Source organism: Rousettus aegyptiacus, unplaced genomic scaffold (genome assembly GCF_014176215.1).
Source record: "Rousettus aegyptiacus isolate mRouAeg1 unplaced genomic scaffold, mRouAeg1.p scaffold_m13_p_7, whole genome shotgun sequence".
NCBI lineage: Eukaryota > Metazoa > Chordata > Mammalia > Chiroptera > Pteropodidae > Rousettus > Rousettus aegyptiacus.
The window spans coordinates 48,972,358-48,987,118 of NW_023416310.1; the positions used below are offsets into that span (position 1 = coordinate 48,972,358).

At 42.7% G+C, this 14,761-nt stretch overlaps 1 protein-coding gene across 1 annotated transcript in view; it reads right to left on the minus strand.

Annotated features, from left to right (window-relative positions):
• TACR1 (tachykinin receptor 1) overlaps window positions 1-14,072 on the minus strand; it is a 137,090-nt gene extending 123,018 nt beyond the window's left edge. The window contains exon 1 of the mRNA XM_016130698.2: window positions 12,054-14,072. Within this exon, the coding sequence (XP_015986184.1) occupies window positions 12,054-12,439 (386 nt within the window). The 5' untranslated portion in view covers window positions 12,440-14,072. The remainder of the gene's footprint in view (window positions 1-12,053) is intronic.
• Between the last annotated feature and the right edge of the window lie 689 nt (window positions 14,073-14,761).

Sequence of the window (14,761 nt, forward strand, 5' to 3'; positions counted from 1 at the left end):
AACCTTATTTCATTACTCAAACACAAGAGCTGATTTCACTGGGACCTCAGGGCGGAGACAATTCCGATAGTTGCAGGAGAAAGTCTTTCGGCAGCAATATGGGCTTGTGACAACAGCCCGTCTTGCTTCCCAGCAGTCTACCTGGTACATACATGGAGCCATGCTGTAAACGCCAAACTCTGGACACTTCTGTAGTACCTAAACCCCAGGTCCCTAGGGCGAAGTTTGATTCTCTACATTCTTTCTTGCTCAAGGAATAGGTAACTAGAATAGACACGTTTCCATTTTAAAATGCAAACAGAACTTAGGAAGTAGAAGTCCATATAATTGCCACTTTAGTGTAATTTTAATTAGCTACTCTATTCTCTTGGTTCATCTCAATTTACTAAATTGGATTGAGCTGTGAAGAGAACAGAGCAGTAAATTGAGACCATGCATTCGTGAGGCAGGACTGGGGAGCACATTCATGCAGGCTTGAGCTGGTTAGGGCATTATTGGAGGGAAATTGCCAGAAAGGAAAGGGAATAGTATTGCTGCCTTCTTCACATTTTGCCTAGTTTTAGCCTGTCAGCGCCTTTATTGGGCCACTGAAAACCCATGCTGGCTTTGGTTCGGCTCATATTCTGAGTCTTTAACATGTTAACTTCCATACCCCTCACCATTCCAGCTGGGAAGAATAAGAAACTGGTCCATCTTTGGGAATAAATTTAAATGATGCCCATGGTGAGAATTCAGCTACAAGGTTTTCTAGGTCATTGTCAACTCTTCTTTGAAGAGTCCAGTTAAATTGTTGAGTTAACCAAATGTATTTCACCCCATGGTTGCTTCCATTTTAGTTCGTATCATGAATTAGGTCATTTTTAAGTCTCCCTCTGGGACTATTTAGTATAGTATTTCAGCTGTTAGTGGAGTTTTCTGTTGTTTAAACATTTTCAGAGTTAGATAAATCCTCTTAGGAAAACATTAATTATTCAAGAGGACCTTTCTCTACAGTAAAATAAAATTAATAAGTCATACAAGGTGGGTATTTAAGCTTATGCATCTTATCTTCCACATGCCACTAAATATGCATGGGGGACTTTGAAAAATTAGTATCAGTTCTATTTTCTGATAGAGAGAGTGAAGGGGTGGTTAGTATGACTGTTTGGCACAGTGTGAGCTCAGGCGGCTGTGTGATTTGTAAAGGTGGCGGCTCAGTTTATACATGGCTGAGGGCGTTGGCTTGAGCTGTACGAGCAGAGCGTTGCATATTTCTTATGATCTGAAATCTGTGACACAGAGAAGGAAGGGAAGGAAAAGGAACTTTACTCCTAGAGGTATGAAAAAGCCCTAAGACTGGGGAAACCCAGCTGAAGGAAGAACGTTTCATGATCTGTCTCCGAAACATGCTGAGGGCCTGGGTTTGTCAACACCAACAGATACTAATTACAAACGTTTAACACTATAACAATTATAAGAAAACTTCCAAGATTTATAAGATGTGTTCAAAGGAAAAAGAAGCAACCCTCCATTTTCGACGATTAATGAGAAGAAAACAGGATACATCCAGAAAAATTCTGGTATGTAATTTTCATGGCCTTGAAGTCTCAGAGAATGACACAAGACAGATGGCGAGTTTTTTGGGCGTCACTTTATACATGTCTATAAACAAGTCTGAAATGTAGATTGATAAGAAGGTAAAACATAACAGGTTACAGAGTGCAGCTAATTCTACTCAGGTAGCAAAGCAGTTGGAGGCAAACTCAGGGTGTGGTGAGGCTCTGCATGATTCCATCTACGTAATTCAAGTGGTCAAATGTTAAGATGAAAAGTGGAAAAGGGTAAAACTTGAAGAAAGCCAAGGAGATACAGGGCACATTGGGACAACATGATGCCAGTGGCAAGGTGCAGTTGTGTCCTTTGGGCACTGAGCGGGCAAAACTCTGCCTTAAGATGGGCTCAGGGCATTGGCTGCTGCCCTGGACAAGACCCCTGAAAGGCACACCTTTCAGATGTCCCACTCAATCATGATTATAGAACCTCAGCGTCCCCTTACAGAGAAGAGGATTCTGCCACCTGCTTGTGGAACTTTGTAACCTTTTAAAAGTAAATAGATAATGAAGAAATGGTACTTCCATGTAGGAAGTATGTGTCTAATAGTGAATTTTATGATCAGTATATGTTACTTTATGTGTGATTTGTTTCAAATACGTTGATAATAAGAATCTGATATATTACAGAATTTGACTTACCAGACTTATAATTTTAACTGAAATACTTGGGTGGATTTAACTAATTAATTCTGAAATCAGTGTTTGGGTGCTCATAAGAACCTCATTTACTGAACTTGTATTTTTAATTCTTAGGAGGTTGAAATACTTCAAGACAATTTGATAATGCTAAATTTAGAGGTTTAGATTTATTAGGTTTATTAGAACTATGTAAGACCTGAGGGAGATTTTGTTTCTCCTATTTATAAGTCTTTCTGTTAGGGATTTGAAGTTTTAAGAAAACCAGATGTATTAAATTTACGATTATAGTTTGACATATTTAGGGGAATTTAATTAATCGAGCTTATAAGTACTATTTATATTTTTAAAGATTATTTGATTCGTTAAGTTTATAAAAATGTATGACTAATTAGAAATATGTAAGATTGTTTAAGTTTGAAAATGTTAAAATATTTAGGGGGAAAGTCTCCATCTTATGTTTAAGAGCTAATTGAGCATTAAAGGATAAGAAAAAGCGAATGTTTAATACTTTTAACACTCATAAAGTAGATTTATAAGAAAACTGCCAAGATTTATGTGTTCAAAGGCAAAAGAAACAACTCTAACAAATTGAATATTAACTAAAACACATGGAGCTGTAAGAGTGTTTTGCTGTGACTAAGTTCTCTCTCGGGCATTAAACATACAAATGATACTCCATGTGAGGGTGGTGACTTTGGGAGGAACAGGATGTGAGAAGTGAACATGTGTTTTGGAGATAATGTAAAAGAAAATGATTTTATTTATCTGGACTGTGATATATTTAAATGATGAGCTTCTGGTGAAGCGTGTGTGCATCTGCACAGATGGGGAGGGTGCTGGATCACATCAGAACACAAAGTTTGCTGACCCAATTAGGAGGGTTTTAAACTATAATTTTAGCAGGAGAATATACAAATGTTTCACCCTGTTGCTGTTATACCAGCACCCGAGAGGATGCTGAGACAGGAATGGGTGTGAATAATGGATGTAATGGTGTGTCAGGGTTTATTAGAGATCATAATAGTACTTTTAATCGAGCTCTTACTGGATATTAGACAATGAATCAGGAACTTTCCATCCATTTCTGTCCCTTTCTTTCCCCTCTCTCTTTGAAACAATACCCTACAAGTTAAGTTTTATTATATCCCTGTTATTATATCCTGGTGGGAAAACTGAGGCCTAGAGAGGCTAAGTATCTTGCCTATGTTCACACAACTAGTAAGTCATAGAATCACTGCCAGAACCTACTGCCCATGCTCTTTGCTGCACTAAACTCCATTGTCAAGTACTAGATGTAAGGCTGTTAAAGGGCATTCTCCCACAGAGGACATGAATGGCACTCCATGGAGAGTCGCAAATATTAAATATAATGATAAAGCCAAGTTGAAAATTTGATCAAGTCAAGAATTATGAAAGAGAAGAGCAAGGAATCAGGCTCAGGGCTGCTTAGACAAATTTCTCAGAGCAGTTCATGTGCTGCATTAACTCTTATGCTGAGGTTTATGTCTCAAGGACATCATTAAAGCATCTCTTCATGCCTGGGGTTCCTCATCCACAGAGCCTCATATTTCCCCTTCCAATGAGGTGGAATCACAGCCTCTTAAGGGAGCAAGAGGTGAGGCTGGTCAATGTCAGCCAGTTCCCCAGTCTGTGCTCCAGGTTTCTGACTCTCAGGCCACTCTGCTGGGATTTTCCTGTGTCTGCGACATTTTACTATGGTATAAATGAGGTGTTCAGACAACTGCTGTGGATACAGGACTCAGAGGGCTAGGTGGAGAGTAAGCTTCTGCTGGTCCTGCCTCGGGACGGACAAGTAAAATGGAAAGTGCTTTTCTATTGCTTGTAGGAGTGTTGGAGAAAAAGCCAGGGGGCTGACAACAGCTGAGCCAGCGAAGGGTCTACAGAATATCTCAGTTTCCAGTATACCTGGATAGACTGCAGGTAAGATGGGGTTGATAAACCCTTCCTCAATTAGAGGTGTGCCCCTGGGATACAATACCTACTGGGAGCGGGACGTGGGTCAGGAATCCAGTGGGGCCCAGTCAAGTAGAATGTGGAAGAGGCAAGTGTAAATTAGAACATGTAGTTTTTCCAGGACAAAGTTTCTGAACCCAAAGTATTCTGTATTATAGAAAAACTCCATGGGAGGCATAAATTTGGCCCGATTTTTTTTTTTTTTTTTTTGCTCAGAGGCATAGCATCATAGGTATGCTTTGCAGTCTGCCTGATGCATTGGTTCTGGTTTTCAGACTTTGGTTGATGTGTGCAGCAGAGAGATACATCAGTTTAACCACTATACATACATTTTAATGAATACTTACTCTGTGTCAGGCAACTAGATAGCATCTGGTTACAGGAAGCCAGATAAATCATCCTTGTTTTCATGGTGCTTGCAATCTAGTGGGCATGGAGGTGTGGGAGAGATTAGCAAGCTACAGACAGTTACAACCTCGTTGGGTAAATGATGTGGGAAGAGATAAGGACACCTCTTTTAGATTTTCAGGGTAGGGTCAGCTTCTTAGTGAAGGTGGCACTTGAGCTAAATCTAGGAGGACAACAAAGTCACCAGATAGGATGCCGGTCCTGTAGCAGGTGAAGCTGGACAAGTAATGGTGTTAGGGTAATGCTCAGTTCTGGGCATTAGTTAGCTTCTCAGTTAAGAGGATCATTAACAACTGAGAATAGCCAGTAGAGACAGACAAGGATGGAAAGATGAAAGAACCAGGGACAGTTCACCAGGGATGGAGAAGCCTCAGGATGGAAGTATTAGAAAGACTGCCACATGGAAGGCATTATACTATAGGAGCAACCCAAAGCCAGAGGCAGATTTCAGTTTGACAAAAAGAAAAATTTTGTAATGACTCAAAATTGAGTGAATTTAACAAATGAGACAAATTGAATAAAATATTTTAGCAGAATTTGACGCTCTTACAACAGCCCTGTCTAGGTTGTGGTTGTGGGGCTGAATTTTGATTTGGATAGAAAATTGTCTAAGGGTCTATAATGTCCTCTCTGCACAGTAGGACCCTTACATTGCTTTTCTGTCTTCAGTCACAGCTTTCTTTAGATGATATAGCATCAAAAAGCCACTCTGAGCATGATATGCAGGCCGATGTCTAAGGCACATGAAAGCAAATTGCACAGGGCTCCATGCTACGAGGGACTGGAGAGTGGGAGGACAATGCTGAGAGAAATTGTGTCTAATAGTCTTTCCAAGGTAGAAACAGAATTCCCATTTGGATTCAGGATTAGATGAGATAATGGATTGGAGAGCATGCAAATATAAGGTATCATTATAATTTTATTAACATGAAATTTCCTTTCTAGTTTGCATGTGACAAACATTAGTACATCATTATAAGAATTCCCAATCCAGTGTTCTTGAAGTTAATTAAAAAAAAAAAACAACCCAAACACCACATTGTTTTATTTGTACTTTGCTGTTTCTTTTCTCCCCTTCCTACTTCTCCTCCTCCATCTCCTCTTCTTCTTTTTCTTGATTTTACCAGTAAATCTTTCCTATATTCCCAAGGGTAAGTTGCTCTGTCTCCAAACTCCCTCATCGTGGCATAAATGCATTGGGTTATAAAAGTGTTTGTGACTTTGCCAACCCCCAAAGACAGAGACAAAGGCAGAGGCGGTGTGTCACTGCCTCAGCATCTGGCACATAATAGGTACTCAGTAGTGGTTTGATGGATGGATGAGGAAGAAGCCATTCTCCTCATTGCCATCCAATTTTATTCCACCATCCTATACTTTGCTGACACTCTCTCTCACACAGGTCACCAATGTTCTTTAATTGCCAAATCCAATGTCCTGTTTGTTCTTGGATTCTAATGACACTAATAAATATAACCAACTACATACAAGTCATCTCTCTTAACCTTTGTTGCATCCTGGGTTCTCCACTACATCTTTATCTATTTCTTCTTCTTCTCCTCCTTCTCCTCCATCTTCTTTATCTTCTTCATCTTATTTTTTTTCCTTCCTACTGACTGCTAGGACATTCCCGTGAGTCTTTACCTTCTTCTCTGGAAAAATGGATATAGATGAAAGTGATGTTCTCTACTTTCTAAATTCCAATAGCCTTTCTGTTTGGAAAACTCCTAAATCTACCTTTTGATTCCTGGCTTTTTATTCTCTCGCTCCACCTCTTCAGTTGCTTATTGGGCATTTTTAACTAATTGTTATATCTGAACATCAAATCCAGCAAAAACTGCACTCATTTTCTTTCCACTAACTCCTCCATTCGTTCCCTAATTCACTTGTGAATTCACTTCAGTTAAGTCAGCCTATCGTTCTTCCCAAACACTTTGCGACTTCTCATCTTCACACGTATGCCACACAGTTTCTTCTACTGCAATGTAATCGTTCTTTTCATATTCTTTGAAAATCTTATCTAACTTTCAAGGATTAACTAACTCAACTCCTGCCTTTGAGGTCTTTCTCGATCATCCTTGCTGGACATGACCTGCTCCTCTCCTTTCTTATAGAATTTGTCTGTATGAACCACATTGCTTAACATCTTGTATTGTAGTTATCTTTCAACCAGTCTTATTTGCCTTAATATGTAGCATAAGCCCTTCAAACACGAGGCCCTGAGTTAGAAAACATTGCATAGTGGCATCATCCCTTGATAGACTGAAGAACTTTGTCCAAATTCAACAGTGAGTGTTTCTCCCTTATGAACCTCATCCTACCATTTGCTAATTCAACAGCAATTACAGTAACAAGGTCTTGTGTTCCTGCTATATACTTTTACATTGAGAATTACTCTCTATTTTCCCCCAATGAAACCTTTGTTTGAGCCAGGTTTGTTTCTTTCTTTTTCTTTTCTTTTTCTTTCTTTTTTAATGAAGGGCCTTGATCATTCAGGACACTGTAGGGGCTTCCATGAGAGAGAGGATGTGGCAGGTGCACTGGGGAGCTCCAGGGAGCAAGTGGGTATTGAACCTCCCCAGAATGGTCCAGCTGCCTAAATGACTCACCCAAGATGTAACACACTCAAGTGTGATCCATGTCAACCCAGACATTCAAGGTTCCTGATCTGAAAAAACAAACCAGTTGTGGTAGACAAGCTTCTAGTGAATGACCATTCTCAGAATTACAGAGGGGTGTGGTCATGGGCTATAAGGTCCACCTAAATCAGTACGAAGGATCCTAGAGTATAAGTCCAGCCTCTGGTGGGGAAGGACTACCTTGAGTTAAACATGGGATTTAAGTCTAGCCAATAAGGTGAGGTTCAAGGACAGACTGCAAGTTTAACAGAGGCCTGGAAAGCAGGCTATTTAAACTTGTAGCTGGGTGCTCGCTTCAGCAGCACATATACTAAAATCGTAGCTGGGTATGCCTGGGACAGAGCGGGATGGGAACCAGGGATCAGTGAGCAGAGTTTTGTCTTTTACTCTCTCAGTGAGTTCCTTCCTTCTTTTGCCTTCACCATTACCCTTACCTGAGCAACTACAATTTTGGTCCTGACTGAGTTTCATATTGTCCAGAGACCATCATCATTTGCATGTTTCCTTTCAGAACTAGTCTGAGTAGTGAGCTATCTTCACCTTTAATCTCACCGAAATTATGACTGGCCATACCAGGTAGAGAAGCAGTGTTATCAGGCTGGTGCTTTTGTTGTGTGCTTGATTCCAAGTTAGATTAGCTTTTGCCCCTAAAGTCTCTCTTGTGGGGCTTAGGAATTGGTTCCCCTCCTCCCTTCTGGTTGCTGCCCCACAATCCTAGAACCAGCTATTATCAGGAGCCCCTGCAAAATGGAGATGTCACCTCTCAGTGTCCTCTAACTTCTAATTTCATGAAACATCACACATACTTTTTGGTTTATACAATAGAAAAAAAAAATAAGTTTTATTTTAAGAGAATTCTAGAGTTTCAAAAAGTAAAATCCCTCATGTTTGTTGAAGTTTAAGTAGAAGTTGACTTGTCACTTCATAAGTTATATAAATGTCTAACCACTATGCTGCACATTTGAAACTAATATAATATTGTCAACAATAATTTAAAAAAAATAAAATTAAAAAAAGCAATCAGAGGAAGGCTCCATCTTATTTAAGTGTATTTGTCTCTGCAACTTCTTTTTTTATTCTATGTAACTATCGCCTTAAATAAATATTCTTCTGAAGATATCCCTCCTTTCACCGCCCTCCCTCTCTTTCTCTCTCTCTCCCCACCTCTACTTTCTCTCACTCTCTTCCCCTCTTTTCTTCTCTCTCTCTCCCTTTCTCTCTCTCATTATCTATTCTATGGAAAGATTATAGAAAAGATTTAAATTACTACTAAAATCTGCTGCTGGTATTTTTTTTCTCTGCCCATATTTTGGTTCTAGAAGGAAATTTGGCAAATTTTACCAGGATCATTTGACCCGGCAATTCCATTTCAATGAGGTTCTTCTAAAGAAAGGATAAGGGATATTCTCAAAGATTTATGTCCCAGATATTTATTTCAAAGTTACTTGTAATCATTACAAATGGAAACAATTTACATTAAAAAAATAGAGGAATGGTTAAATAAATGATTATAGCCATGCAATATAATGCATGCATCCATTAAAAATGATATTTTGAAAGCTATTTTGTGACATGGAAAATGTCCACGACACAATGTTAAGGGAAAAAAAAAAGAACAAAAAAGCAGCTATTGAAACAGTTTTTGTTATGACCCCAAATTTATCCTTAAAAGTGTGACCGTATGTGGCATAAATAACACAGAAAAAATATAAGCTAGCAGTCCAGAATTTCAACTGGTTATTTGTTAGAAGTGGGATGGTAGATGATTTTTACATTTGCTTTACAATTTTGTGTAGTTCCCCAATGTTCTTCTAGGAACATGAATTATTTTACTCATTCATTCACTTATTCAATAAACATGTAGTGGTTATTAGGTGCCAAGCACTCTGTTCTGTGCTGAGGAGATAAAAAACAGAGAACAGACATGTTCTTTGCCTTGCTCAGAGTTTATAATCCTTTAAAATTAGGAGAAAATTTTTTTTAAAAAATTCATTTTATTTGACCCAGTAATTCCACTTCTGGGAATATAAGGAGAAAAGATGATCATACAGAAATGTTTATTAGCACATTAATAATAATAGCAAAAAAAAAAAAAACTTGAAATAACCTAAATACCCAGTGGTAGGGGATTGCTTAAAAATAATAATAGCACAGTCATATAATGGAATAATAGGAAGCCATTATAATTATGTTGCTGAAGATTTTTAATAACATGGGAAAATGTTATTAATGTTTTCCATTAATATCAATGGAAAAAGTAAGCTATAAAATTATATAGAATCTGACTTCAATTATACAGTTAATATTCATAAGAGAGAAATTCAAATGTTAGTAAGTGTTATTTTTGCATAAAGAAGTAATGGTTGAATTGTATTTTTGTATCTACTCTCTTCATACTTCCCAAGTTTTCTGCAATGAACAAGGTTTAATTTTATAATCAGGAAAATCATGTTGCTTTCATTTTTTAAAGACTTGATTCAAAGATTATCTGTTAAAAATTCAAGGAACATGCAAAAAAAAAAATAGCTTAACATTTTCTCAAAGTCTGCATTGCCCTGTCGAGAAAGGAGAGATCCTTCATATGAAGGAAGCTTAAGTCCCCTTTCTTTCTAAAACATTATTGACAGAGAATAGATGACCACAAATGCAGTGGAGCAGAGGGCCTGAGGGGATTAATTCACTGTGTGCTCATGAGGTGAGCAAGGAAATATAGAAAGAGCACTGGGAGAACTTGGAGATACACCCTTGACACCTCAGTCCTAACTCCACCTTGACCTCTAACCTTGAGCATGTCGTTGATAATCTCCTTGGGTTGTATCTGTACATTAGGGACATGGAGACCTTTCTTGCTACTGTCATTTCCCTCAGCTTTGGCATCAGAGATCCTCTGACCTCACTAAGCAGGGGTCACACAGGGTCAGGGTCCTGTTAATGGTTTGCCTAGAAAGAAAGAGTGGAGTCTGAGATGCCAGAGTCAAGGCAACTGAAATCTGTCTTCCTACCAATCCACTGTGAAGACTTGGATGCTGACTCCCACCCCCAACCTTCTAAGTTCGAATGGAAAGAGCAGGGCTGTGGAACATGTCATTTATGTGTAAGCCAAAACAAAAGTGCCGTCACCTGTGGCTCATATAGATTGACAGGTCTCCTGAGCTCATGCAAGGCTCCAATGAAGTCCAAATACCAACTTCCCCTCTAATTTAGGGATTATCAAGAAAGCAGGTGTAAGGCACCAATTTTCACTGTGCCCATTCATGCCATGGGTTTTCTAAGTTTAAGGGAGCCACCGGGAGGTTAAAGGAGCAAATCAGTGCACAAATATTTACAAGTGTACCTCTTTTTCAGCAAACTGAATATCTGAAAACCAGAGTAGCATGAAAGATATTTACAAAGAATTCATTTCACTACCACTTTGAGTAATTGGTTTGCCTTCCACGTTTAAAATATAATCGATTTACTGCAACTTGTCTTATATACAATGTATCAAGCATATAAGAGCTCCATAAATGGAGGTGTACATGAACCTTAGAAATCAGCATTTGGACATCACTGCAAAGGAAACATAGCTTCCTCTGATCTTACAAGTGCTCATTCACTACAGAAGCCGAAAAAGACCATAAATCAATTTTAAATCATAAACAATCTTTACATAAAAGGGTTTAGTAGTTGGGGAATTCTTTTTTTTTTTTTGAAGTTTTTCTCCCAGTTCCTTCTTTGGGTTTCTCGCATTTATTTATCTCAACAAGGCCATCGAAGAACCCATTTTAAAACTACAGTGGCAGGTGTTTTAAACATACCTCCATATCCTCAATAAACATTTAACACTTGTGCACACATAGATATACACATGAGAGACCTAGAACATTCACAAAAAAGTGAATATAAATAGAGCTGTGCTCTACCAATCAATTTTCCATCAGGCCACCCGAGGGGGCATTCATTTCAGAGCGCAATCCCCAGTTTTTCAAAATGCCAACCTTTTCACTTTCTATCAGCTTCTGAAACTCCGACCTGTTGGTTGTAGGAAAGAACAAGCTCTCAATTACCTTTGCCAAGCATGTTTTTCTCTGTGGATACAGACAGCCTAAAAACATCAACCTTACATTATGAGAGAAATTGGGAAAAACTCCTGAGTAAGCTCCCTGTCTGTGGAGTCCCTTAAGAGTGGCATAGCTGTCTCTCATTCCTGAATTAGAACTCCTAGCAGCTCAGGGGAGGCTGAATTAGAATTCTGAGTATTTATGATTCTAATGAAACACTCTTCACATCCAAATGATATTGGAACATGAGGTGGGAACAGAAAGTCCCTGAATCTTCAAGGGAAAGTGAAAAATGAGAAATTTGGCTAAGCATCTTAAAACTGGAAAGGCACCAAGAGGCTGCCCAGCAGAACCAGAGCAGCAGGGGTTTACAAAGCCCCAGGCAGGTGCCTGCCCCTTGGCCAAACCCTGGGTATCCCTTTCAGGATTTCAGGGCAAAGGAGAGAAGGAATTTGTGTCTGGGAGATGGGTAGAGAATGGATGGAAAAAAGAGGGTTAAATGATGAAAAAAGGGGTGTGTGTGTGAAGAAGCAGAGACTGGTGATGGGTGAAAAGGAGGAGAAAAGGAATGAGGAAATAGAAAAAGAAAATAGTGAGATAAGTCAAAGTCTCCCATCAACAACTGGCTGTCAGTAAAATCCCCAGTCTACAGGTGACCACCCTTCCTCCACCTTGAACCAGGCACAACTCAGTCCTGTAGCCCCATAGCAAAGCCATTGTCCTCTGTGGACACTTTCTCCAGTTCCTCAAAAGGGCAAACTCACCTATCGAAGGCCACGGCCGTCATGGAGTAGATACTGGCAAAGACGGCAGCGATGGGGAAGAAGTTGTGGAACTTGCAGTAGAACAGGCCATAGTACCACTCATTGCGGACAGCGTAGGTGAAGTTCACCACTGTGTTGAATGCGGCCATGGAGGCCTCCGCGAAGGCCAAGTTCACCAGGAAATAGTTGGTGACTGTCCTCATTCTCTTGTGGGCCAAGATGATCCACATTACCACTACGTTGCCCACCACGGAGGTCACCACAATGACCGTGTAGGCAGCTGCCCAGAGGACAATTTGCCAGGCTGGCTGCACGAACTGATTGGGCTCCGAGGTGTTGGTGGAGATGTTTGAGAGGTCTGAATCAACCGGGAGAACGTTATCCATTCCTCCGCTAAGGGGTTAAGCTGTCCTCTCTGTATACGCACCCAGTTTGCAGCAGGGTACCGAGGCCGTGCCTGGGGTCAGAGTACCGTTTAGTCAAGACAGGAGGGCTGCAGGATCTTTCTGGCAGAACTCTTTCCTTGCAAGCAGGAGACTTGGAGCTTGGAAGATGAAGGCTTCTGATGCACTGTCTGTCTGCACCTCGTGGCTTTGAATTCCTCTACTTGCAAGCTTCAGGAAGCATTTGAGTTTAGAAATCTGAAGATACCATCTCTCCTGTGTTGGGCTGGAAAAGGGGGAAATTTTCTGTGGGTCGCGGTTCCAGGAATCAGGAGACCCCCGCCCTTCTGCACCCGCTGCTGCTTGCAACTCCTATTCCCCCTGCCTGCAGAAGGGAAGGCAAAGCTCTGTACTGCCTGAGGACTCAGGGGCCAAGGAGGGTGTTCGTCACAGCACGACCTGTAAAAGTTCTGAGTCTGTGGCCGGGATCCTGGGATACCGTGTCCAGCTAGAAATTCTTCCTTTGCTTTCGCTGCCGCTGCCGCCGCCGCCGCTGCCGCTGCCACCGCCACCGCCACCGCCTGCAGCTCCGCAGGCGCCTCTTGGCTCGTGTCCTGTTCGGTTTAGGAGTTAGCTGAACCTCCGCAGACTACGCGTGAGGTTTTTATAACCCGCTGCAGAGACGTCACTGGGAAGGGGCAGTACCTGGGCTGCGTATTCTCCAGTCCCGGTGCGCAGCGAGGCAGCTGCACCAGCTGTTGGCAACTGTCTCACTTCAGCGTCGCAGCCACCACGCCTTTTGCAGCTACCTGCTATGGGAGTCGGCAAGCCGGGAATCCCACGCTCTCCGCCAGGGGGCGCTAGGCGGCCTCGGAGTAATTGCGCCAGCTGGGGTCTGCAGCTGGAACCACAGATGCACCGAGTGGAATGGAATGGTTTGCGAAAGAGCTGTAGTGGTTGACACTCAACTTCCTGGGAGGGCAGCCGTGAGCGCTGCGACAGTTCTGCAGAGGCGCCTGCCTGTGGCTCTGGGAGTCGGGTAACTGTGGGGGCGACATGCCCGCGCTGGTCTCGCGGCTGCTCTCCAGTCCGCGCTCCGTTAGGAGGCTTGCTCTGGTGGCTCTGGAAAAGCAAGAGGCGAGAACCACGGGTTCTAGGAATCAGGAGACCAACCAAGTTGTCCGGAAAACAACTTTCCCGAGGTCGTGTTTAGAAAACACCCCTAAAATACCTAGTACCTTTCCCTGGCGGGCCGATCCCCTGGGAAGCGGGGATATGTTCCAAGCTTTGGGGACACCTTCTCCGCCACCCTTCGCCTCATGAAGCGCTCCAGCTGAAGTCTCCAGATGAGACCTCCAAGCAGGCAATGGGGACTGTGCTGGGTTCCCTTCGAAGCTTGGTGAGCGCAGGAGCCACCCGCAAGCAGTGTGTCACCCAGACGCGCGGCTCTGGGCTCTCCGCCAGCACTCGCTGCGGCCTCGCGTTCGCTGCTTGGGGACCTGGAAGTCTCGGCCTCCGCGCCTCCGCGCCTCCTGGGCCTGCCCGCCTGGGCGGGGACCTCTGTGGGAGGCGGGTGCTCTTCGTCTCCAGGCTCCCAGGCTTGCCTAGGAACTGGAGCTCTGCTCGTCTTTCCTCCCTCTCCTCCACTCCTGCTATCCCTCCCTGGCGGGCTTCGAAGCCTGAACTCCCCCCGGTCCAGGGCCTTTTCAAATGGCCGAGCTGGCGCCAGGCACAGAGAGGAGGTGAGAAGGGCTCGCCGGTCTGTGCGAACCGTTTTGGAGAAGTGGAGACAGGCTGAGGTTTGGAGCGCGTTCCAGCCAGACTGCCATCGAGATGCGGCCCGAACCTTCGGAGTGTTTCTGGGGGTCATCTACCCCTCTGCCTGCGACGCCTCCCCTCCCCCTCGCCTTCACTGCGGTGACTCGGACCTGTGGGACGCGGGCGGGGATTGGTAGCACGCGAGGCTTCTGTGAGCGACAGCCGGGACTCTCCCGGGAGCCGCGTTTACGCACTAGTCCCGCCTGCTTGCGCGCCTTTGCCGGGAGAGCGCTCAGTCAGTCTTTGGAAGCACTTTAAGGCGTCGAGATTTATTGCACCTATTTATGCCGCGCTAAAATCAGATCCTCTCTCGGGGATGGGAAATCTGCTAGTTCATCTGGTTTTGTTGAAGCCTGAAATTTCAGCGTTTATATGAACCGTACTTTGTATTGCGGGGTCCTCCAGGCACCCCTAAACCCCAATGAGAAAACTCCAGTGATTCACTGAAGAGACCAGCGCCCCGTTATTTGGGTGTGGGGATGCGAGTCCACCTTTAATTTTTCCTCT